Genomic DNA, 23,718 nt, shown 5'->3' with positions numbered 1-23,718 from the left:
GTGAGTGTATGTTCCTTTAAGGTCGTGGTCAGACAAACATATGAAAAATTGTCCAACCATATTGTCATCAGAGTGATATTTTCTGCATCTTTTCTTTACATCCGTGTGACATCCGATTTTATGTAACAGTTTCAAATATTCAAGATCAAATACATTTTCTTTGTTAATAACTGCAATGTTTTGGTAAAAATAAGATGCGATACGGATGATCTGTTTGAGATCTGATTTTTTTTTGCGCACCTAGACTTGAATGGACGAGTCCTAAAGCTACTCCTTTCCTAGACATATTAGTGTTAATTAGGCTAAACCTGTTGATTTAAATAGGACTAGCCAATCATATGTGTGAATGGGAGCTTCCTGGAGTAGGACAAAAAAATCCATGCATGTGCTGTCTAAGACGCGAGTCATGGAGCCGTTGGGTCTCGAATATATTATTCGAGCACGCCGAGGTCACTCGGATAGCACACGAGCAAATTCGTTCATGATCTAGTACAAGACAGAGAGTCAACGTTCACTGATCCAGAAAGAAGTATTTTTGGGAAAGCTGCTGCGCACAGCGTATGAGCGGCCAGATGACTGCAGGCCACGGAATACAAACCCAGTTATTATACTCCACGCAGCTCCGCGTTATTTATACTCCTCAGATGAAAAGGACTCTTATAATCTGGAGGAATGTTACAGAGCAGACAGGACTTGGGGCCATCAACTATCTTTGAGGCGATCACGTATTTTATTTACTCTCTTAACTGTCTCCATATTGGCAGCCCAAACATTGGCCAGCGCGTCATGGACACTAAAAGACTGAACGGTAAAGCAGTGGAAAATACTTATCTAGATTTTCACAGAGTTTTACCAGACCTATTTAAAATGTTATGGGCAAAAAAATAAAAGTAGCACAGACAGAGATGATGTCAGGGCAGACGTCGGCATTACTCAGGTACAGGAAGATCATCCAGAAAGTGAACGTATGGAGACTAAATGCAGACAAATCTCATCTTTTTCCTACCTCCCAGGGAGAGATTTACCTGTTCTTCCCATAGTCGGAGTTATTAATGCATTATATACTTAATTAGCATAAGATAAATTCAGGTTCTGGCAGGACTGAGTGCTGATGGGATTTTACACATGTGGACAGAGTGATGTCTTCATCGAAAGTACACATTGTACCCACGATAAGACTCTATTGTGTCCGTGTGTACATGGCCATTTTATTCACTTTAGTTCAACAAAACTGCATTTTTTATCAGTTTTACCTGAAAGCCTTCATTACAAAGAACAATAACTAAAAGGGTTATTCCCATGTTATATATTAAGAAAGTTTGCGATCAACTTGCTTTTTCCAGCTTGTTATGCATTCAGTTTTATTGTTTACTGACCTCTGACAAGTGGACCGGCCACCGCCGTAGACCGTGTGCTGTGCTCACAAGCTCTTTGGAGCTTTAGTTTTCTAAAGCACCCAGAAAACATTCAAAAGAATGAACATATTATGGAAAAACAACTTCCTGGTCATATTTTCAGTCTTTTGAGCATTTTTTAACCGCTTCAGGTTTCCAAAGTCACCAGACCGTTCTTCAAGCATTTTCTACTCTGTCGATTCTCTATACTTTACAATACAAGTCAAAGGGAAGGCCAAAAAGATGTCTTTTAAAGCGTTTTTGCTTGAAAAAAACAATATCTGTCGACAGCATTTTCATTTTGGCATTGGTGTGCATTGTTTTTATTATTTACTGAGGCTTTCTGCTGCTTTTTCAGGGGAATATGAGGCATAAACCGCCTGGAAAAGATGTTTCTTGCACATAGCCTTATTATTTACTTTGCTAAAGTTGGTGTAAAAGTGAGAGAATCCCAAACTTTCTGTCCACCATTGGTGATTACTAAGCACAAAGTACTCTGTGACTCTCTGACCTCCATACATTGTGACATTTTTACTTTTGCATTCTCATACAACTTGCTTTAACCATGACACCTCATCTGCTATATTTAGGTGGAAATTTTTTTTTATTACAAAAATGTTTTCACTTTCCTACCACAAAGAAAAAAAAATAAAAAAAAAATGTTCAGGGCGGCATTCAGTAGTATTTCTGCACTAAGCCTCCCACACGTTTTGCTGTCATTCTGAAACGTGTAACTTTCAGACTGCTGCAAAGACTCAACGTGGAAGTAACAATTTGTGTAGGTGCTATACATCCTAATATGACAATATAAGGTTTATTATGCAGTATACTATTAATTTCACAGCTTGGAAATGTGCAGGCTGAGCATATTTTATCATTAGTACAAAGTCACGGTCCTTACCATCATCCAAGTAGGCCTGATCCAGGTTCTGCTCTCGCTTAACAGTGACTCCTGAAGGTAAAATTTCCTTCTGCTCTGTGGCTGGAGGACCATTCTTAGGAGACCGCTGGCTGTTGGACTGCTGCTGGATTACAGTTGGATAGTTGGTGGGACTTATTCGTTGTGCTTGGGTTGGTCGTGTAAGACTAGGAGTGAAGTCGGAACACATGATGTGCTGAAACTCTTGGTGGCTTCCACATCTTATCTGATGGTTGGTGGGAGAATAATGGATAACTGGAGATGGCTGAGGGTTGGCTGAAGATTGGACTGGAGAGCTGGTATGCACAAGGACTGATCTATGAGGATCTGGAATGGTGATCTGAGAAGTCACCAGAGCGGGCTGGTGATAGCTTAGTTGACTGGGACTAAGACTTTTGCTTCTTTGGTACAGAGCTGCTGATGGGCTTTGCTGTGGATATCTTGAATCTGGTGAAGGGAGGCCAGCTCTTACTTGTTGACAGGAGACCAAGTTGGTCACTAAGCAGGAAGAGGAATCGCTACCCAGTGGATTCTGGGGGTAGAAGGCTTGTGGCGCTGTTCCTAGCCCAGTGAGTGCGCTGCTCCCAACTATGGAGTGATAATCATCAAGAGGCTCTGTTTTAATGGATGGCACTGAAACAGGCAAAAAAAAAAAAAAATAATGCTCCAAACAGTGACAAACCTAAAATATAATGCCCTTCTCAAGATTGAAATTTCAACACCAAGAAGTTAAAATCATAGAGTTATGGAACTCACAAGATCAATAGACATGTTAATGTTAAACAAATGATAAAAAAATGGAAGCAAAATCTTCTAAAATCTGGATCTATTCCGCATCAAGTATAAGCACGAGGTGCAGATAGCATGGCATGTTATCAATAAGGTTAATGGTTGTCTCAGGAATGTTCTGTCGCGCTGAATGCATTTGGGCAAATCATCAAGATTTGCTGATGGCAGCTCCCTTTGTAATTGCCAACCAATGATGTCCTAGATCTGCTTGACCATACCACTGGCTCCACCACCAACTCAATGTAATGCTGTGCTGTTAGTGTATCTGGAATGAAGACTAGAGGGGTCTGGCTACCATACATTATGCCACCACACACTATAAAACTGGGAATAGGACTGGTGTGACATTCCCTTGTAAAGGCCTCTTCATGGCGTTCCCACGTGGTCTCGTCAGATTCAACAAATGGGGTATAGTGATCCATTCTCTACTGCAAGTGAAATTAAACATCACATACTGAGCCTAAGGCATCACACATTGTCTACACAGACCAGAAGGCATTTGTATATCATTGGGCTATGCACCAGACGTTGAGTTACTGGTGCTCCGTTGACCTCACGTCATCGCTCACAAAGGGTATAGTGGTGGTGAGCAAGATGGCAATGGAGGCTTCTATGGCGGTCTGTCCTCTTCAGCGATAAGTCCCACTATTGTCTTGGATGCAATAATAATGCCTGGAAATTGATCTGGAGATTATATGGGCAACGCCATGAAGAGGCACTTATGAGGGAACATCACGCCGAACTTACTTAGGGGATTATGGTGTGGTGTGGCATAATGTACAGTAGACAGGCTCATCTTGTCTTCATTCTAGGTGCCCTAACAGCTTGGCGTTACACTGACTTGGTCGTGCAACCAGTGGTACGGTCATGTCTCCAAAGTGTCCCAGGAGGCATTTTTCAACACAACAATGGAGGCCAGATGTTGCTCTTCCTAATGTGAGTAGCCTGCCAGACCTTACCATGCTACCATGCCCTGCAGTGTGTCTGGAACTATCCCCCATCTAGTACATCTGGGACATCATGTAAAGGCTTTTACGAGGAAAAGTGAAATTATATCAGGAGCCATTTTTCAACATGACAAAGCTAGACTACATGTTGCTCGTGCAACTGTAAGCAGCCTGCAATGCCTGATCATGCTACCATGGCCTGTGGCGTCTCTGGACTTGTCTCCCATAGATGTAATTGATTAGCTAAGTTGAAGGAAGCTGCCAGCAGCAGATCTTGATGATTTGCCCAAGTGCATAAAGCGCAGCAGAACATTCCTCAGACAGCTTTTAATAACCTTACTGATAGCAGCCAAGTTGTGTAAGTGTGAGAATTTCAGCAGAAGGCTCATAGTCTATACTGAATAAAAAAAATGTGTTTCCTTTTTTCATCATTTGTAGATCAGTAACATGTCTATCCAACCTGTGATTTCTATAATTCCACGACTTTTCTTTCTTGGTACTGCATATCAATGCAGAAGGATTGTATCATACAATATTATGTAAAATTAAAGGAGTTTTCCATATTTAAATAAAGTTGTCCCCATTTGATGAAATTTGTGTAAAAAAATAAAATCACAACATCTTCACCCTCCTCAAGTCCATCCCCAGCTTTCTGACGCTTCTGCCTCAGTGTTTTGGCTGCACCTATGACATCATGGCAACAACACAACCTATCATTGAGCTCAACGAATCGGCCAGTGTAGACAACTTGTGTCGCTGAGCTCAGTGATTGGCTGCAGCGGTAATGTGTGCTGTTAACATGATGTCACCATTGTAGTGAAACTACTGAGACAAAAATGGCAGTGGAGAGCTAAAGCCGGACCCGGGGAGGGTGAGTACAATTTGATTTTGTTACTGTACACAAGATCTGTCATTTGGAGACCAATTTTTTAAAAGTGTAAAACTCCTTTAAAAAAAAGACACTACATTAATATTAAAGGTCACAGTAACTGCATAGTATTACTAGAAAGCAATATATCACAATCCTTTTGTTTTCTTTGGCAAGGCTGTATGTTTGCCAGTTCCTTAAATTGTACATCAGGCTGAAGTATGTTGGCGACATATGAATGGTACTCCTTAAATGTCATATTTTTTTGATAATTGCTCAGGTGCTAACCGAGTGTCTTCGGCGTACTCGAAAAATATGCTAAGAGTCCTTGCGGCTGTTCAAGAGCTGCAACACATGCAGGGATTGTCTAACAAACAGGATAACAGCAGCGAGACATGCAGGAGCGGGGACTCGAACATATTTTTCGAGCACGTCGAAAACACCCGGTTAGCACCCGAGCATGCGGGATAACACCTTGGAAAGTATTTAGATCCTTATAAAAAATTAATGCAATACACATGACATGTACTCACGTGTGAAAGAGGACTTAAAGGGTAACCATTGTTTTAATTTTTATTTAATAAATAATGACTGATCAATTTTGGCAGAAAAAGAAGCAGATTTCTCTGATATATTACGAAGTTGCTTATTTTCATGGGTATTATCCATTCATGAAATGAAAATTTAAACAACGGTTAGTTAGTTACGCTATATGGACGGTCACATACCTGGCAGGTAGGTAAAGTGCTGCGCCTGGCTTCTTTTTCTTTTCCCATTTATGACATTGAAATTCACTTTCACTGGAGAGTTGATATGTCTGTTGCGATATTCTGGCACCTCCACGAACAGCATGCTCTAAACATGACCAGAATGGCAGTCACTTTCTGAAAACCCATGTGCACGCTCACAAACATAGTTAACAAAAATATTAAAATATTCTTATAGATACGCTCCTCAACATTGAAATTGCGACACCAAAGAGGAAAGCCATGGAGTTATAGAAATCACAGGCTAGATAGACATGTTACTCATATGCAAATGACAAAAAACAGAAACAATAGTTTTAAAACATCTCGATTTATTCAGTATGGAGTATGAGCGCCTTCCGCAGAAATCCCCACACTTATAGCCTTGGTTGTTATCAGTGAGGTTATTGATGGTTGTCTGAGGAACGTTCTGCTGTGCTGAATGTACTTGGGCAAATCATCAAGATCTGCTGTTGGCAGCGCCTTTGTAATTGGCACCCAATGACATCCTAGATGTATGAGATGTTTTGAAAATGTTGTTTCCATTTGTTATCATTTGCATAACATGTCTATCGATTTTGTGATTTCCATAATTCCACTTTTCTTTGCTTGTGCTCAAACTTTTAGCACTATCTATCTTTCTATCTATCTATCTATCTATCTATCTATCTATCTATCTATCTATCTATCTATCCATAGCTATATAAATAGATATAAACAATATACATGAAGTCTTTGTGTATATGTATATATATACACAGTACAGACCAAAAGTTTGGACACACCTTCTCATTTAAAGATTTTTCTGTATTCTCATGACTATGAAAATTGTAAATTCACACTGAAGGCATCAAAACTATGAATTAACACATGTGGAATCATATACTTAGCAAAAAAGTGTGAAACAACTGAAAATATGTCTTATATTCTAGGTTCTTCAAAGTAGCCACCTATTGCTTTGATGACTGCTTTGCACACTCTTGGCATTCTCTTCATGACCTTCAAGAGGTAATCACAGGAAATGGTATTCACTTCACAGGTGTGCCTTGTCGGGTTTAATAAGTGTGATTTCTTGCCTTATAAATGGGGTTGGGACCATCAGTTGTGTTGTGCAGAAGTCTGGAGGATACACAGCTGATAGTCCTACTGAATAGACTGTTAGAATTTGTATTATGGCAAGAAAAAAGCAGAAATGAAGGTCAGTCAGTCCGAAAAATTGGGAAAACTTTGAAAGTGTCCCCAAGTGCAGTGGCAAAAACCATCAAGCGCTACAAAGAAACTGATCACATGAGGACCGCCCCAGGAAAGGAAGACCAAGAGTCACCTCTGCTTCTGAGGATAAGTTTATCTGAGTCACCAGCCTCAGAAATCGCAGGTTAACAGCAGCTCAGATTAGAGACCAGGTCAATGCCACACAGAGTTCTAGCAGCAGACACATCTCTACAACAACTGTTAAGAGGAGACTTTGTGCAGCAGGCCTTCATGGTAAAATAGCTGCTAGGAAACCACTGCTAAGGACAGGCAACAAGCAGAAGAGACTTGTTTGGGCTAAAGAATGCAAGGAATGGACATTAGACCAGTGGAAATCTGTGCTTTGTTCTGATGAGTCCAAATTTGAGATCTTTGGTTCCAACCACCGTGTCTTTGTGCGACGCAGAAAAGGTGAACGGATGGACTCCCACCATGAAGCATGGAGGAGGAGGTGTGATGGTGTGGGGGTGCTTTGCTGGTGACACTGTTGGGGATTTATTCAAAATTGAAGGCATACTGAACCAGCATCCGGTTAGCGTTTAGTTGGACCATCATTTATTTTTCAACAGGACAATGACCCCAAACACACCTCCAGGCTGTGTAAGGGCTATTTGACCAAGAAGGAGTGATGGGGTGCTACGCCAGATGACCTGGCCTCCACAGTCACCAGACCTGAACCCAATCGAGATGGTTTGGGTGAGTTGGACCGCAGAGTGAAGGCAAAAGGGCCAACAAGTGCTAAGCATCTCTGGGAACTCCTTCAAGATTGTTGGAAGACCATTCCCGGTGACTACCTCTTGAGGCTCATCAAGAGAATGCCAAGAGTGTGCAAAGCAGTCATCAAAGCAAAAGGTGGCTACTTTGAAGAACCTAGAATATAAGACATATTTTCAGTTGTTTCACACTTTTTTGTTAAGTATATAATTCCACATGTGTTAATTCATAGTTTTTATGCCTTCAGTGCGAATGTACAATTTTCATAGTCATGAAAATACAGAAAAATCTTTAAATGAGAAGGTGTGTCCAAACTTTTGGTCTGTACTACATATATATATTCTTATTCTTATATATATATGTATATATATATATATATATATATATATAATTATTTTTTTTTTAAACCAGACGTTGGAGGCACCATTTAATCTGAGTTATATCTGAGATTATACTCAAGCTCCAATATTCTACTTTCTCCTACTTACAGGCTGACTTTTGTCTTTATCGACTGTGGCTTCTGTCTCCCAAATCTGTTGACCATCTGAAAATTAAAAAAATATATATAAAAATATCTATACCGTATATATCTACTTGTTGCAGTAAACAATTCATAAATCTGATAAACTGGCAGCAAGAATTATATCCCTCGTACAGTATATGGCTTTGCAGGATTCTGATGACAATGGATTTTTTAATATTTTCCCCATTGTGGAGTGGGCCCTGGAAAATGAATAATTTATTGGATCACACAAACTGTTCTGAGTGTTTTCACTAAATAATCACTTATGTCTGATGGGGGTGTTGAAGACTGAAATTCTCTAATGGCAAAATATTAGCGTTGGCGGCAAAAAAAGGGCTGTAAAATATTAAACAATTATATTAAAACATCCTGCAAACGAGAGCCACAAAATGCGTCATGCATTTAATATGGGTAAGACAAGTGTGAAGGATTGGGATAGAGGAAAACAAATGATACTTTCTGGATTCTTGATGCTCAAAACAAATAGAAGCCTAGATAATAGATGGTGTGACTATTTCCCATTGAGAAGATACATTAAAAGTTTTGATATTAAAGGGATACTCCCAATATAAGAAGGTATGGCAAATTTGACTTTTTGTGAAAACGCTTCTTTGGGCTAATATAGGGATTTATATAGGCTATCGCCACCTTGGGTTTCATTTCCTAATCCATTATTCTTCATTGACTCCTGTGACCGAAGCACATTATATGGGATAAAGAGAACACAGTCAAGTAGCAGAAATGACATTTCCCACTGTGCAGCAATGTAGACGCTAGGAAACAAAAGCATTTTCATGATTGGGATTTTGTCACAAAAGCAATTTTAAAATGGGCCCTGTCAATTTTTCCTAAGGCCACACTCCCGCAATGAACTTTTGGTGAGTTTTTTATGTTGCAGATTTTCTGCACCATTTCTCCACCTATTAAGTAAATGAAGTGCATTTTTGGGGGGCATTTTTTTTACGTGTTTTTATTGCGTTTTTGAACCTGCTCTTTTTGTATCTTGTTGGTGTGTTATGTTTTAAATAAAACTGCTCTGTTTTTAATACTTCCTGGTATTTGTCTTTGACAACTTTATTGATACAGTCATGTGCAGATTACATGCGTTTTTGATGCATTTGTGCTGCAGAACCGCATTAAAAACACGTGTGTTTCTTACTTGCGGATTTTCTGCATCTAATGCAAGTCTATTGGAAAAATCTGCACATAAAAGTCAGCGTACTCACATAAGAAAGTGACATGTTGCAGATTGGAATCACGCACCACAGGTTGTTTTTGACGTAGCCAAAATTTGCAGCATTAAAAACTCCCCAAAAAGTCATTGTGGCACACAGCCTAAAGGCGTTGTACTCTACTGCCTGATCTGACACTGGCCGTGAATGGATGTACTCCACTAATACTGTGAACGGGTCATGTTCTAAACAGTGGGTCCCGTGCATGACACTAGGTGTCAAGGCAGTTACGATTGAACCAATGGTAGCAAAGCCAGGTAAGCTAGAGTTACAACCTAGCTCTACAGGTTCTGATTAGATCACCTGGCTAGCCCTGCATATAGCTAGGCTAGCTATTCTCCTTAGTCAGTGAGCTCAGGAAAGCTGGCCAGACTGGCTGTGACTTGGAGCTCTGAAGGTCAGTCAGAAAAGGGAAGCTGACAAGACTGGCTGTGTCTTGGAGCTCTGAAGGTCAGTCAGAACAGGGAAGCTGACAAGACTGGATGAGTCTTGGAGCTCTGAAGGTCAGTCAGAACAGGGAAGCTGACCAGACTGGATGTGTTTTGGAGGTGAAGGTCAGTCAGCTCAGGGAAGCAGACTTGACTGGATGTGGCTTGGAGCTCTGAAGGTCAGTCAGCTCAGGGAAGATGAACAGACTTGAAGTGTTTTGGAGCAGAAGGTCAGTCAGCTTAGGGAAGCAGACCAGACTGGATGTGTCTTGGCGCTCAAGGTCAGTTAGCTCAGGAAAGCTGACAAGACTGGATGTGTTTTAGATCTCTGAAGGTCAGTCAGAACAGGGAAGCTGACCAGACTGGATGTGTTTTGGAGGTGAAGGTCAGTCAGCTTAGGGAAGCAGACCAGACTGGATGTGTCTTGGCGCTCAAAGTCAGTTAGCTCAGGGAAGCTGACAAGACTGGATGAGTCTTGGAGCTCTGAAGGTCAGTCGGAACAGGGAAGCTGACCAGACTGGATGTGTTTTGGAGGTGAAGATCAGTCAGCTCAGGGAAGCAGACTTGAGTGGATGTGGCTTGGAGCTCTGAAGGTCAGTCAGCTCAGGGAAGATGAACAGACTTGAAGTGTTTTGGAGCAGAAGGTCAGTCAGCTCAGGGAAGCAGACCAGACTGGATGTGTCTTGGAGCTCAAGGTCAGTCAGCTCAGGTAAGCTGACAAGACTGGATGTGTTTTAGAGCTCTGAAGGTCAGTCAGAACAGGGAAGCTGACCAGACTGGATGTGTTTTGGAGGTGAAGGTCAGTCAGTTCAGGGAAGCTGACAAGACTGGATGTGTCTTGGAGCTCTGAAGGTCAGTCAGAACAGGGAAGCTGACAAGACTGGATGAGTCTTGGAGCTCTGAAGGTCAGTCAGAACAGGGAAGCTGACCAGACTGGATGTGTTTTGGAGCTGAAGGTCAGTCAGCTCAGGAAAGCAGACTTGACTGGATGTGTCTTGGAGCTCTGAAGGTCAGTCAGAACAGGGAAGCTGACACGACTGGATGTGTTTTAGAGCTCTGAAGGTCAGTCAGAACAGGGAAGCTGACCAGACTGGATGTGTTTTGGAGGTGAAGGTCAGTCAGCTCAGGGAAGCAGACTTGACTGGATGTGGCTTGGAACTCCGAAGGTCAGTCAGCTCAGGGAAGATGAACAGACTTGAAGTGTTTTGGAGTAGAAGGTCAGTCAGCTCAGGGAAGCAGACCAGACTGGATGTGTCTTGGAGCTCAAGGTGTTGTGGATTCTGTTTTTGGGCTCCCTCTGGTGGTTACAGCTGGTACTGGGTGACTTTGGTGGGTTGCTGTCTCTGGTTTCCACCTGTCCATCAGAGGCTGGGTGTTTCCTATTTAACCTGGCTTTCCTGTCATTCCCTTGCCGGCTATCAATGTATCAGTGTGTCTCTGTTACCTTTGCTACCTGCTCCTAGGCCTTCAAGACAAGCTAAGTCTGGATTTCCCTGTTTCATGTTTGCTTTCATGTTTTTAGTCCAGCTTGCAGATATGTAATTCTCTGCTGCTGGTTGCTCTAGTGGGCTGAAATTACCACTCATGTACCATGAGTTGGCACATGAGTTCAAGTAATTTCAGGATGGTATTTTGAAGGGTTTTAAGCTGACCGCGCAGTTCACCTTTTGTATCCTCTGCTATCTAGCTTAAGCGGGCCTCATTTTGCTGAATCTGTTTTCATAACTACGTTTGTGCCTTCCTCTCATTTCACACCGTCATTATATGTGGGGGGCTGCTATTTCTGTGGGAATATTTCTCTGGAGGCAAGATAGGTCTGTGATTCTTCTGATAGGGGTAGCTAGATCTCCGGCTGGCGCGAGACGTCTAGAGTCCCCCCAGGAACGTTCCCCGGCTGCTGTTATGTTAGTTGAGTGTTGAGGTTCAGGATCGCGGTCAGCTCAGGTTCCATCACCCTAGAGCTCGTCCTGTTTTTGCCCGTGTTATGTGTTTAATTCCCTGCCATTGGGAACATGACATCAAGGTCAGTCAGCTCAGGTAAGCTGACGAGGCTGGTTTTGTCTTGGAGCTGAAGAGAGAGACAAGCCAGTGTCCATTTCTGAGAAAAGTCTGCACAGGCTGGTTGCAGAGAACCGCAAGTATCAGTGGTTTTGTTTTGCTGTTTTGTTTGACTGAGCTGGGGCTAGCTCAGCTGTGTATGAGTAGCCAGAGTCTGTTCTCATGTTTATGAGTTTGTTTTTGTTGCTGTGCAGCCTGTGTAAAGCAATGAAAACTGCACATTTGGACCAAAACTTAATTGCCTGTGTGAACACTACCCAAGACCTAATGCCTACCACCAGAAAGTGCAAAACCCTACACAGAATTATAGGTTAGAAAGGACTCGGAAATAGTGTAATTGGCCAGCATGGTGACTCAGTGGTTAGCACAATTATAGTGCTGGGGTCCTGTGTTCAAATCCCACCAAGGACAACATCTGCAAGGAGTTTGTATGTTCTCTCCATGTTTGCGTGGGTTTCCTCCGGGTTCTCCGGTTTCCTCCCACATTCCAAAGACATACTGATAGGGAATATACATTTTGAACCCAGTGGAGGCAGTGATGATAATGTCTGTAAAGCGCTGTGGAATATGATGGCACTATATAAGCCAAGAATAATAAATAATACATAGCCGAGAATTTCTTTAGCATCTATATATTACTAAACACAATTGTCACAAAACACCAATTTCTCCTCAAGGGTTAATTAAGCATGTCTTCATTACATATAAATGTTCGGCAAGTGACAACTGTGTTAATTTTTTTTTGCACTTTCCCGTTTCCTGCTTTCTTAATAATCTGTTATCTAGCCCTTCTATTTTCGATTTCTGTCATGTGAATCATCAAGTAGAACGATAATGTGGTCTAGCAACAATCCTGGGGGCTGAAAAACCACAAGGGATTTGACAGGTGCAAAAATATTTCATTACTAAGCATATTTTTTTAAACATTTAAAAACAAAAAAATAGTCGGGTTATCAAACCGCACGTCTGTATCAAAGCAATCGCTCGCTGAGAGGTTTTACTGTATGTCACAGCATAGTAGAATTAAACTATTTCTGCATCACATGGCAACAAAATAAAGAATTTAAAAAATCTACTAATTATCAGCCTGATTATACACGTTAGATACCTGTTTGCCAAAAACTCTCTCCTAACCGTCATTCACCTGCATACTCGTTTGGTCAAGTGCACATGTTTTGCATGAGCGTATGGAATGAGAGGGAAACTCCGGTGGCTAAAATAACTGAGCTAAATACATGACAACAATCTACAAGCTCCCCTGATTCTTAAGTTCTTTTCTGTTTAGCGATGCGTTGCTCCATTGCAGAAATATTCACATTTGTGGCTTTTGGAGCACAGCATGTGAAATCTCTGATTATAATACAGCTGGGCATTTCTTCAAAATCTTTTCTGGGCTCATGCGCCTTCACTCTTCCCACCCAGATGCTGCCAATCACAGCTGCAAAGCTTAGCAGCTGATCTAGCAGTGTTTGACACTGCTGAGCTGTGATTGGCAGTGTCTGGGAAGGAGGGGCGGAAGCACCCGCCCCAGAAAAACTCTGAAGGAACACCCAGTTGCACTGCAAGCAGAGATTTCATATGCTGCACTCCAGAAGAAACAAACGTGAATAAAGTGGAAAAGAGAGGCAGAATTAGTTGAACTTAGGGAATTTTACATGGTGTTTAACTATCATTTTTTCACTAAGTGAGAGGTGCCCTTTAAGACATCCGCTCGTCTATGACTGTCTGACTACCATAATGACTTCTGCATATGAGCACACACCATAAAGCCAGTATTATAGGAAACCTCCGAGCAGCAGGAACACATATTGCCATCAATACATAAAGTGTATGAAAGCACAAATTCATATTTTACTCTGAAATACTAAGAACCAAAGTGCAATAAAATGAGTCACATGGAGGTTCTGACTCAGAAGGAGAACAGGGAGTTTCTCTTGCCAGACAGATACTTAAAAATCAGAGGCCTTCAACAGGTGATGCTTTTTTCTTTCTGAAATTTATTTTTTTCCAAAGAGTAAAAAAAATTATAATAAATTGGTTTCTGAGCAGAACAATCAAGTACAGGCTGGCTTCCATGTGCGCCCCCGTATAGAAGACAGTGCCAGCACTGCTGGAGTGAATGGTGGATTCCTTTGTTAATTAGGATTTACCATCTGTAAGATTCCAGAAGACTGTGTCACAAAGGAACCTTCCAAAATATTCCACCCGTCTCCCTGCGTTTCTTATAACCATAGTAACTGGCTTGCAAAAACTCTGTTTCTCAATCAGTAGACTTAGATTTTTCCTGTTTTGCAATGTTTCTTTGGGATATCCCAATTACATCAGAGTTCAAACAGATTTCAGTATTTTGGAGATTTATGCAATAAGAAAGTAACAGACAGTAAGACATTGGAAATCACAGGGCTCAGGAGCTTAAATGGTTATTTCTATCATATAAATTGATGACATATTGCTAGGATATGTCATCGCATTATACTCAGTGAAGGTCTGACCTCTGGGACCTCCACCGAATCTGAGAATATTCTTGTACATAAGGGCTGTATTACAGTAGTTATATTCTTGTACATAGGGGGCAGTATTATAGTAGTTATATTCTTGTGCATAGGAGCAGTATTATAGTAGCTATATTCTTCTGCATAGGGGGCAGTATTATAGTAGTTATATTCTTGTATATAGGGGCAGTATTATAGTAGTTATATTCTTGTACATAAGGGTCAGTATTATAGTAGTTATATTCTTGTACATAGGGGCTGTATTATAGTAGTTATATTCTTGTACATAGGAGCAGTATTATTGTAGTTATATTCTTGTACATAGGGGGCAGTATTATAGTAGTTATATTCTTGTACATCAGGGCTGTATTATAGTAGTTATATTCTTGTACATAGGAGCAGTATTATAGTACTGTAGTTATATTCTTGTACATAAGGGCTGTATTATAGTAGTTATATTCTTGTACATAGGAGCAGTATTATATTAGTTATATTCTTGTACATAGGGGCAGTATTATAGTAGTTATATTCTTGTACATAAGGACTGTATTATAGTAGATATATTCTTGTACATAGGAGCAGTATTATAGTATTTATATTCTTGTACATAGGAGCAGTATTATAGTAGCTATAATCTTGCACATGGGGCAGTATTATAGCAGTTATATTCTTGTATATAGGGGCTGTATTATAGTAATTATATTCTTGTACATAGGGGCAGTATTATAGTAGTTATATTCATGTATATAGGGAGCAGTATTATAATAGTTATATTCTTGTACATAGGGGCAGTATTATAGTAGCTATATTCTTGTAAATAGGAGCAGTTTTATAGTAATTATATTCTTGTACATAGGGAGCAGTATTATAGTAGTTATATTCTTGTACATAGGGGGCAGTATTATAGTAGTTATATTCTTGTACATAGGAGCAGCATTATAGTAGCTATATTCTTGTACATAGGGGGCAGTATTATAGTAGTTATATTCTTGTACATAGGAGCAGCATTATAGTAGTTATATTCTTGTACATAGGGGGCAGTATTATAGTACCGTATTTTCCGGCGTATAAGACGACTGGGCGTATAAGACGACCCCCCAACTTTACCAGTTAAAATATAAAATCTTCTTAAAAGTCGGGGGTCTTCTTATACACCGTATGTCGTCTTATAGGGCCGGTGAATATGTGCCTTTTGGGGGGGGGGGGAGTGATCCTGATGACGACGAGGGGGCGTCTCACAGGAAAGTGAGTATCCCCCATTACCTTATCGTAGCGCTGCAGCGTGGGGTCTCTGTGCTGGGAGCGGTGGCTGCTGTGCTGTGGTGCGGCGGCTCCTCTTCTGCAGTGTGGGGCCTCTGTGCTGTGGGGTGGCGGCGGCGGCGTATCTTTATGCAGTCGGGGCTCCTCCGGCATCTGCTTAAAGCCTGGAGGCCCCACCGGCAACTCCATCGGTGCAATGCGGGGGCCTCCGGGAAAATGGCCGCTGCTCAGATTCAGATCTCGTCCCGAGATCTCGGGAGACGAGATCTGAATCTGAGCAGCGGCCATTTTTCCGGAGGCAGCTCAATAGGTGCGATGCGGTGGCCTCCGGGAAAATGGCCGCTGGGGGCTGCGCATGCTCAGATTCAGATCTCGTCCCGAAATCTCGGGACACGAGATCTGAATCTGAGCATCGGCCATTTTCCCGGAGGCACCGATGGAGTTGCCGGCGGGGCCTCCAGGCTTTAAGGAGATGCCGGAGGAGCCCCGACTGCATGAAGATACGCCGCCGCCGCCCCACAGCACCAGAGGCCCCACACTGCAGAAGAGGAGCTGCCGCCCCACAGCACATCAGCCGCCGCTCCCAGCACAGAGGCCCCACACTGCAGAAGAGGAGCCGCCGCCCCACAGCACAGCAGCCGCCGCTCCCAGCAGAGAGACCCCACGCTGCAGCGCTATGATAAGGTAATGGGGGATACTCACTTTCCTGTGAGACGCCCCCTCGTCGTCATCAGGACCACTCCCCCCCCACCCACCATATACACCCGGCGTACAAGGCGATTCCCGGCGTATAAGACGACCCCCGACTTTTAAGAAGATTTTCAGGGGTTAAAAAGTCGTCTTATACGCCGGAAAATACGGTAGTTATATTCTTGTACATAGGAGCAGTATTATAGTAGTTATATTCTTCTGCATAGGGGGCATTATTATAGTAGTTATATTTTTGCACACAGGGGCAGTATTATAGTAGTTATATTCTTCTGCATAGGGGACAGTATAATAGTAGTTATATTCTTGTACATAGGAGCAGTATTATAGTAGTTATATTCTTGTAAATAGGGGCTGTATTATAGTAGTTATATTCTTGTACATATGGAGCAGTATTATAGTAGTTATATTTTCTTGTATATAGGGGCAGTATTATAGTAGTTATATTCTTGTAAATAGGGGCTGTATTATAGTAGTTATATTCTTATACATAGGTTGTATTATAGTAGTTATATTCTTGTACATAGGGGCAGTATTATAGTAGTTATATTCTTGTACATAGGGGACAGTATTATAGTAGCTATATTCTTGTACATAGGGGGCAGTATTATAGTAGTTATATTCTTGTACATAGGGGCAGTATTATAGTAGTTATATTCTTGTACATAGGGGACAGTATTATAGTAGCTATATTCTTGTACATAGGGGACAGTATTATAGTAGCTATATTCTTGTACATAGGGGGCAGTATTATAGTAGTTATATTCTTGTACATGGAGGACAGTATTATAGTAGTTATATTCTTGTACATAGGGGCAGTATTATAGTAGTTATATTCTTGTACATAGGAGCAGTATTATAGTAGTTATATTCTTGTATATGGGGCAGTATTATAGTAGTTATATCCTTGTACATAGGGGCAGTATTATAGTAGTTATATTCTTATACATAGGGGGCACTATTATTGTAGTTATGTTCTTGTAAATAGGGGCAATATTATAGTAGTTAGATTCTTGTACATAGGGGGCAGTATTATAGCAGTTATATTCTTGTAAATAAGGGCATTGTTATAGTAGTTACATTCTTGCACATAGAGGGCAGTATTATAATAGTTATAGGGGGCGAGTCATCAAAATTTTTACATCTGGCATAAAACGATTCTCAAAGTAGCAAAATTTTTGTGCAAAATAATATTGCTCAAAAATGTTGCAACTTTTGGCGGTCTTACACCAGTTTGAAGCAACTTCTCCAAAATGAGAGTAGCTTAAGTGGAGCTAGGTCGGGACAAAACTTAGCTACGTCCACCTGTCAAACTCACCAAAAGTGTTGGCTTTTTTACCTTTATACTCTACCTTAGTCCTTAACTGGACTGGCATTTCTTGTACATTAGGGGGGACTATTGTAGTAAACACTACATTATAAAACTGGTCCAGTATGTGAGTAAACGCGTCTTTAGAATATATTTAGAACACCGCTAAGATCCATAATAGACAATAAATTACATTGATTCATTTCAAACCAATTGTTCTTGGTCTTGGCTACAACTTAGAACAATTTGTTAGAAACACGGTCATACCCTGATAAGCAGGTAAAATAGTAATAATACTTACTGAGTAAAGTAGTAATGAGCGTAGATTGTGAACCCTGGTATGTACAGGGACTGATAAGATTATTATTATATAGATAGATCTATCTCTATTTATATCTATCTATCTATCTATCTATATATAGAGAGAGAGAGATACAGTGGGTTTGGAAAGTATTCAGTTCCCTTTAAATTTTTCACTCTTTGTTTCATTGCACCCATTTGGTAAATTCAAAAAAGTTCATTTTTTCACATTAATGTACACTGCACCCTATCTTGACTGAAGAAAACAGAAATGTAGAAACTTTTGCAAATTTAATAAAAAAAGAAAAACTGAAATATCACATGGTCATAAGTATTCAGACCCTTTGCTCAGACACTCATATTTAAGTCACATGCTGTCCATTTCCTTGTGATCCTCCTTGAGATGGTTCTATTCCTTCGTTGGAGTCCAGCTGTGCTTAATTAAACTGATAGGACTTGATTTGGAATGGCACACACATGTCTATATAAGACCTCACAGCTCACAGTGCATGTCATACCAAATGAGAATCATGAGGTCAAAGGAACTGGCCAAGGAGCTCAGAGACAGAATTGTGGCAAGGCACAGATCTGGCCAAGGTTACAACAGAATTTCTGCAGTACTCAAGGTTCTTAAGAGCACAGTGGCCTCCACAATCCTCAAACGGAAGAAGTTTGGGACCACCAGAAGTCTTCCTAGACCTGGCTGTCCAGCCAAACTGAGCAATCGTGGGAGAAGAACCTTGGTGAGAGAGATAAAGAAGAACCCCAAGATCACTGTGACTGAGCTCCAAAGATGCAGTAGGGAGATGGTAGAAAGTTCCACAAAGTCAACTATCACTGCAACCCTCCACCAGTTGGGCCTTTATGACAGAGTGGTCAGACGGAAGCCTCTCCTCAGTGCAAGACATATGAAAGCCTGCATAGAATTTGCTAAAAAACACATGAAGGACTCCCAGACTATAAGAAATGAGATTCTTTAGTCTGATGATGAAGATAGACCTTTTTGGTGATAATTTTAAGCGGTATGTGTGGAGAAAACCAGGCACTGCTTATCACCTGCCAAATACAATCCCAACAGTGAAACATGGTGGTGGCAGCATCATGCTATTGGGGTGTTTTTAAGCTGCAGGGACAGGATGACTGGTTGCCATTGTAGGAAACATGAATGTGGCAAAGTACAGAGATATCAATGAAAACCTCTTCCAGAGTGCTCTGGACCTCAGACTTGGCCGAAGGTTCACCTTCCAACAAGACAATGACCCTAAGCACACAGCTAAAATAACAAAGGAGTGGCTTCAGAACAACTCTGTGACCATTCTTGACTGGCCCTGACCTAAACCCAATTGAGCATCTCTGGAGAGACCTGAAAATGGCTGTCCGCCAACGTTCACCATCCAACCTGACGGAACTGAAGAGGATGTACAAGGAAGAATGGCAGAGGATCGCCAAATCCAGGTGTGAAAAACTTGTTGCATCATCATTGGATATGAGCTCCTCAAATTCCCTACAGCCTTTTACATGTTGCAAGGGAGTGAGTCTTTGTGTTCCCAGTGATCTGGCATGGGCTACGTTCACACAAGAGTATTTTCGGTTTTGGTGCTGTCTGTAAGATGTCAGTTTTTTCACTGGCAGAGCTAGAAAATACTGTTATTCAATTGGCACAGACCGAATGTCCGTGAAAAAAATTGTAGCGTGCACTATTCTCTTTCTGTATTTCGAATGAGACTTGCCCATTCACGTCTGTGGGTTCCAAACACGTTGCTGAATCCACTGTGATTATGGAATCTCTTTTGGGAAATTTATGAAGCTGGAATCCTTCCCTTTTTTTTGTGGGCTCATGCAGACAACCATATTTTGGGTCTGAGTGTGTCCAAGAAAACATTGGATCGCACTGGGACCGATGTTATTCTATGGGGATGTGCATATGTCACTGGTCCGAGGAAAAAAATCGCTGAGTTGGATCCAATATTTCGACCATTTAAGTAACCTTGGTGATCTAGTGGCAGAGAATAATGACACGCTGAGGAAGGCCTCATTAAAAACTAGGCCCAATGTTAAGGAGCGGGTCTCCTAGACTTGTAATGCCCATACACGAAGTGTAAATATGACAAACTTGCTGCATCATTCCCAAGAAAACTCATGGCTGTACTAGCTCAAAAGGGGCTTCTACTCAATACTGAGCAAAGGGTCTGAATACTTATAACCATGTGATATTTCAGTTTTTCTTTTTTAATAAATTTGCAAAAAATTCTACATTTCTGTTTTTTTTTCAGTCAAGATGGGGTACAGAATGTACAATAATGAGAAAAAAATGAACTTTTTTGAATTTAACAAATGGCTGCAATGAAACAAAGAGTGAAAAATGTAAAGGGGTCTGAATACTTTCCGTACCCACTGTATATCACACTATATAAATAACAGGAACTAAATAAACATTAGTTAATGAAGTTAATGACTCACCAGGCGTTTTCTCTGTGAATACAACTTTGGATTCAGCTGTAAAATTTTGCCCAGTCAAAATCATCTGCTGCCCTCCATACACAAGACAACTGTCAATATCCTGCCTCTCCACTAGAGGGAGCTCATGAGCTGATCGTTGAGCTAAGGAAAAAGACGAAAAACAAATGATAAAGAACATCGTCATCTTCAACATTTTAGAAGCTAAAGGCACAAATAATCAGTTTACCACTCTTACAATATTATTTTGTTCTTTTAACTAATGCAATAGACAACATCAATTTATGCTCAATATCTGATCTGTGAGCAAGCACGGGCTGCTATGTTTGCAAATGGTACAGACCGAAGTAATACTTTTTTATTTTCTTTCTTTTTGTGATGACCGATGAGTGATGTAGAATGTCTGACCGAAACCACACATAGGATAAAAACCCCGAACGTAGAAATAGTTAAGTAGTCCCCAAAAAGTTTGTGTCTGTGTTTCATTAAAAAGCACTTAGTGGGCTGACGCTGCTCGAAAAATCACTGTCTTCCGAGTCACTCAGTTGCCAATAGAGACCCACTTGTCAGGCAATAAAAATTGACCCTCCCAGCCAAGGATTTCCCGAGAAATGATCTCAGTAGACTGAGCCAGACTGTGATCAACATGCCTTGATTTGCACAACCGCTCATACGCAGCGGCTTCTGACACTCACAGCACAATAACGGCACAGATGGAGTTTTTCTGCTCAACGAAGCTATTCCAGAACACAAAAAGTGTGACGATAATGTACTGGAATACACTTTAAGTGCATTTTTTAATACATTCTAAAATCTAAACTTCTATGAACACTTACAATGTTTTCCAGAAGGGCCATAGTTCACCTATCCATTGGATATGAGCTCCTCAAATTCCCTACAGCCTTTTACATGTTGCAAGGGAGTGAGTCTTTGTGTTCCCAGTGATCTGGCATGGGCTAAGTGCACACAAGAGTATTTTCAGTTTTGTGCTGTCTGTAAGATGTCATTTTTTTCACGCGCCGAAACGCGCGTCGGGGTCGGGCGCATCCAGGAGACGGTCTTCATATCACCCACAGGTAATTTTTATGTGGCCACAATTACAGTATATTATGACTAGTTAGCAGCAAATAATTGTATGCAGTTTATCCTCAGAATATTTACTAGTTTTTGCTGTCCTAGCCTTCAATAACTTTGCACTTGCACCTTATTTCTATGGTGTACCTCTATGCACATGCTTGCCGCATCAGTCCTGTGGATATTTATTATATTTTACTATTGGTGTCATGTATGTATTTACTTATTTATTGATATCTTTGATCTATTTTATTATCATGAGTCACCACAGTATACTGTAAGAATACGTTTCCGTCTCCTCGTGTAGTGCCCCTCTTTTTTGGTATTTCCCCCCCACCTTATGGTGTACTTTATCTTCAATAAATATTATTATTCAATATAACAAATTTGGGTATGAATTCGGTTCCTTTTGTTCTTTTTCTTCTGTATTTCGATTGAGACTTGCCCATTCACGTCTTTGGGTGCGAAACGCGTTGCTGAATCCACTGTGATTATGGAATCTCTTTTTGGAAATTCGTGAAGCTGGAATCTTTCCCTTTTTTTGTGGGCTCATGCAGACAACCGTCTGAGTGCGTCCAGCAAAACATTGGATCGCACTGGGACCGATGTTATTCTATGGGGATGTGCTGAGTTGGATCCAATATTTTGACCATGCAAGTCCATGAGTCCATAGAAAATATCGGGTGTAGATTTCCACGGATGGACAGACTGGAGATGATGAAGACATTTTTTCTCTATCTTCTCATCCAAGAGAAGGGGACCACACTATGGTCACATTGTAATCAGAGTGTGATTAGTAAAATCGGCCCAATTCTCTTGGATGGGATAATACAGGGTCGTTTGCCTACGCCTCCCAAAAATTGGATCCCTTAAGAATTAACCGTTAAAAATCAGATTTTTAGGGATACTTGGAAATTAATTATTGGGATGATATTACAAAAGTCCTCAGTTATTAAATCTGTTTTGTGCATTGTCATTTTCTACTAAAGATTGGAAAGTTTCTCTGTACACAGTATATTGACTACTAATCAGTGCTGGGGACGTGGTCGGACTAGGAGGAAAGCGACAGTTAGACCTCTAGTGATAATCTCCTGCTGATAAAACAATGATTTTATTGAAACAGGAAAACACAGCCCAGTAAGTGACATATACCTGGAATCAGGATCTCAACCCCTACATCATGCCGCTCTCAGATTACAGAGCAAAAACCTGCTGACAGATTCCCTTTAAAATCGAGGGTGTAGGACTACATTGAAAAAAGAAGACAATATCGTGGTCAATGAGTGTGGCTTGTACTTACAGCACTCTATGGGGTTGGATGCTGCCTGCAGAGAGATAATCCTGCCACTGGCTTCGGGAATGTGCACTCGGAAGACAAGTCGCACTCGAGTGTTCTTCCTCCCAATGTCTGTTTCGCCTTTTCTCAGCTCGATGTCAGCATTTTTTAGCTTCAATATCCCAGCACAATCAATTCTACAAAAAAAATGACATTATTACGGCAGCACAATAAATCCTGAGCACATCTAATCGAATCTCCGATATCAAAGGGCCTAAAAAAATGGTTTCACCCCAAACAGGAGAAAAATGGAACCTGAGCTAAGAGTTTTCTAGTGCAGTTTACTGGCTAATTAGTCACCATGGGTAACAGCACTTTTCTCTTTATCTGTCACAGATACACCAATAATATGACTAATCCAAATAATGATTTGTGCTCATGATAGTAATGGGTATGTTTAGCAAAGGATCAATGAGACACATCCACAAATCAATTACATCTCACATATATCCTGTGTAGAAACTGTCCCAATCATAGCAAAATACCTGCGAAGGAAAATGACAAAAAGGGGAAAGTTGATCGATGAGGTAATCTTTTTGAGGGTTTCCGCTAGGTCAATCTTTTATTAATGTGTTTGGCCACCAATAAATCCTGACATGCTCTATAATTTGGTATGAGCACAAAAAATAAAATTACTTTGGCATATCTCATTTCATTCTTTACTAGAGTTAAGTCAGCAGGTATTTGCTATGTAATATGAGAGAAGCATGATCTGAGCCAGAGACCCTGATTCCAGCGATGTGTCACTTATTGGACTGCTTGGTGCAGTTTTAAGAAAATCACTGTTTTCTCTGCTCCAGATCTACCAGTTCTCTGAGTGCTTAGATGTGTATAACCCTGCCCACACCACTGATTGGCCACTTTCCGTGTACACTGTGCATAGGCAGCAAGCTGCCAATCAGTGATGTTGTGC

At 41.0% G+C, this 23,718-nt stretch overlaps 1 protein-coding gene across 2 annotated transcripts in view; it reads right to left on the bottom strand.

Annotated features, from left to right (window-relative positions):
- NFATC2 (nuclear factor of activated T cells 2) overlaps window positions 1-23,718 on the bottom strand; it is a 124,651-nt gene that overhangs the window by 42,331 nt on the left and 58,602 nt on the right. For both annotated transcript variants that reach the window (XM_077253216.1, XM_077253215.1), the window contains exons 5-9: window positions 22,770-22,942; window positions 20,399-20,539; window positions 8,117-8,172; window positions 5,646-5,772; window positions 2,296-2,946 (exon numbers count right to left, since the gene is read on the bottom strand). In XM_077253216.1, the coding sequence (XP_077109331.1) occupies window positions 2,296-2,946; window positions 5,646-5,772; window positions 8,117-8,172; window positions 20,399-20,539; window positions 22,770-22,942 (1,148 nt within the window). The remainder of the gene's footprint in view (window positions 1-2,295; window positions 2,947-5,645; window positions 5,773-8,116; window positions 8,173-20,398; window positions 20,540-22,769; window positions 22,943-23,718) is intronic.

The sequence above is a fragment of the Ranitomeya variabilis genome, chromosome 4, assembly GCF_051348905.1.
Source record: "Ranitomeya variabilis isolate aRanVar5 chromosome 4, aRanVar5.hap1, whole genome shotgun sequence".
NCBI classification, from domain to species: domain Eukaryota; kingdom Metazoa; phylum Chordata; class Amphibia; order Anura; family Dendrobatidae; genus Ranitomeya; species Ranitomeya variabilis.
Note: the sequence above shows the minus strand (reverse complement) of the source record. Positions and strands in the feature narration are given on the sequence as shown.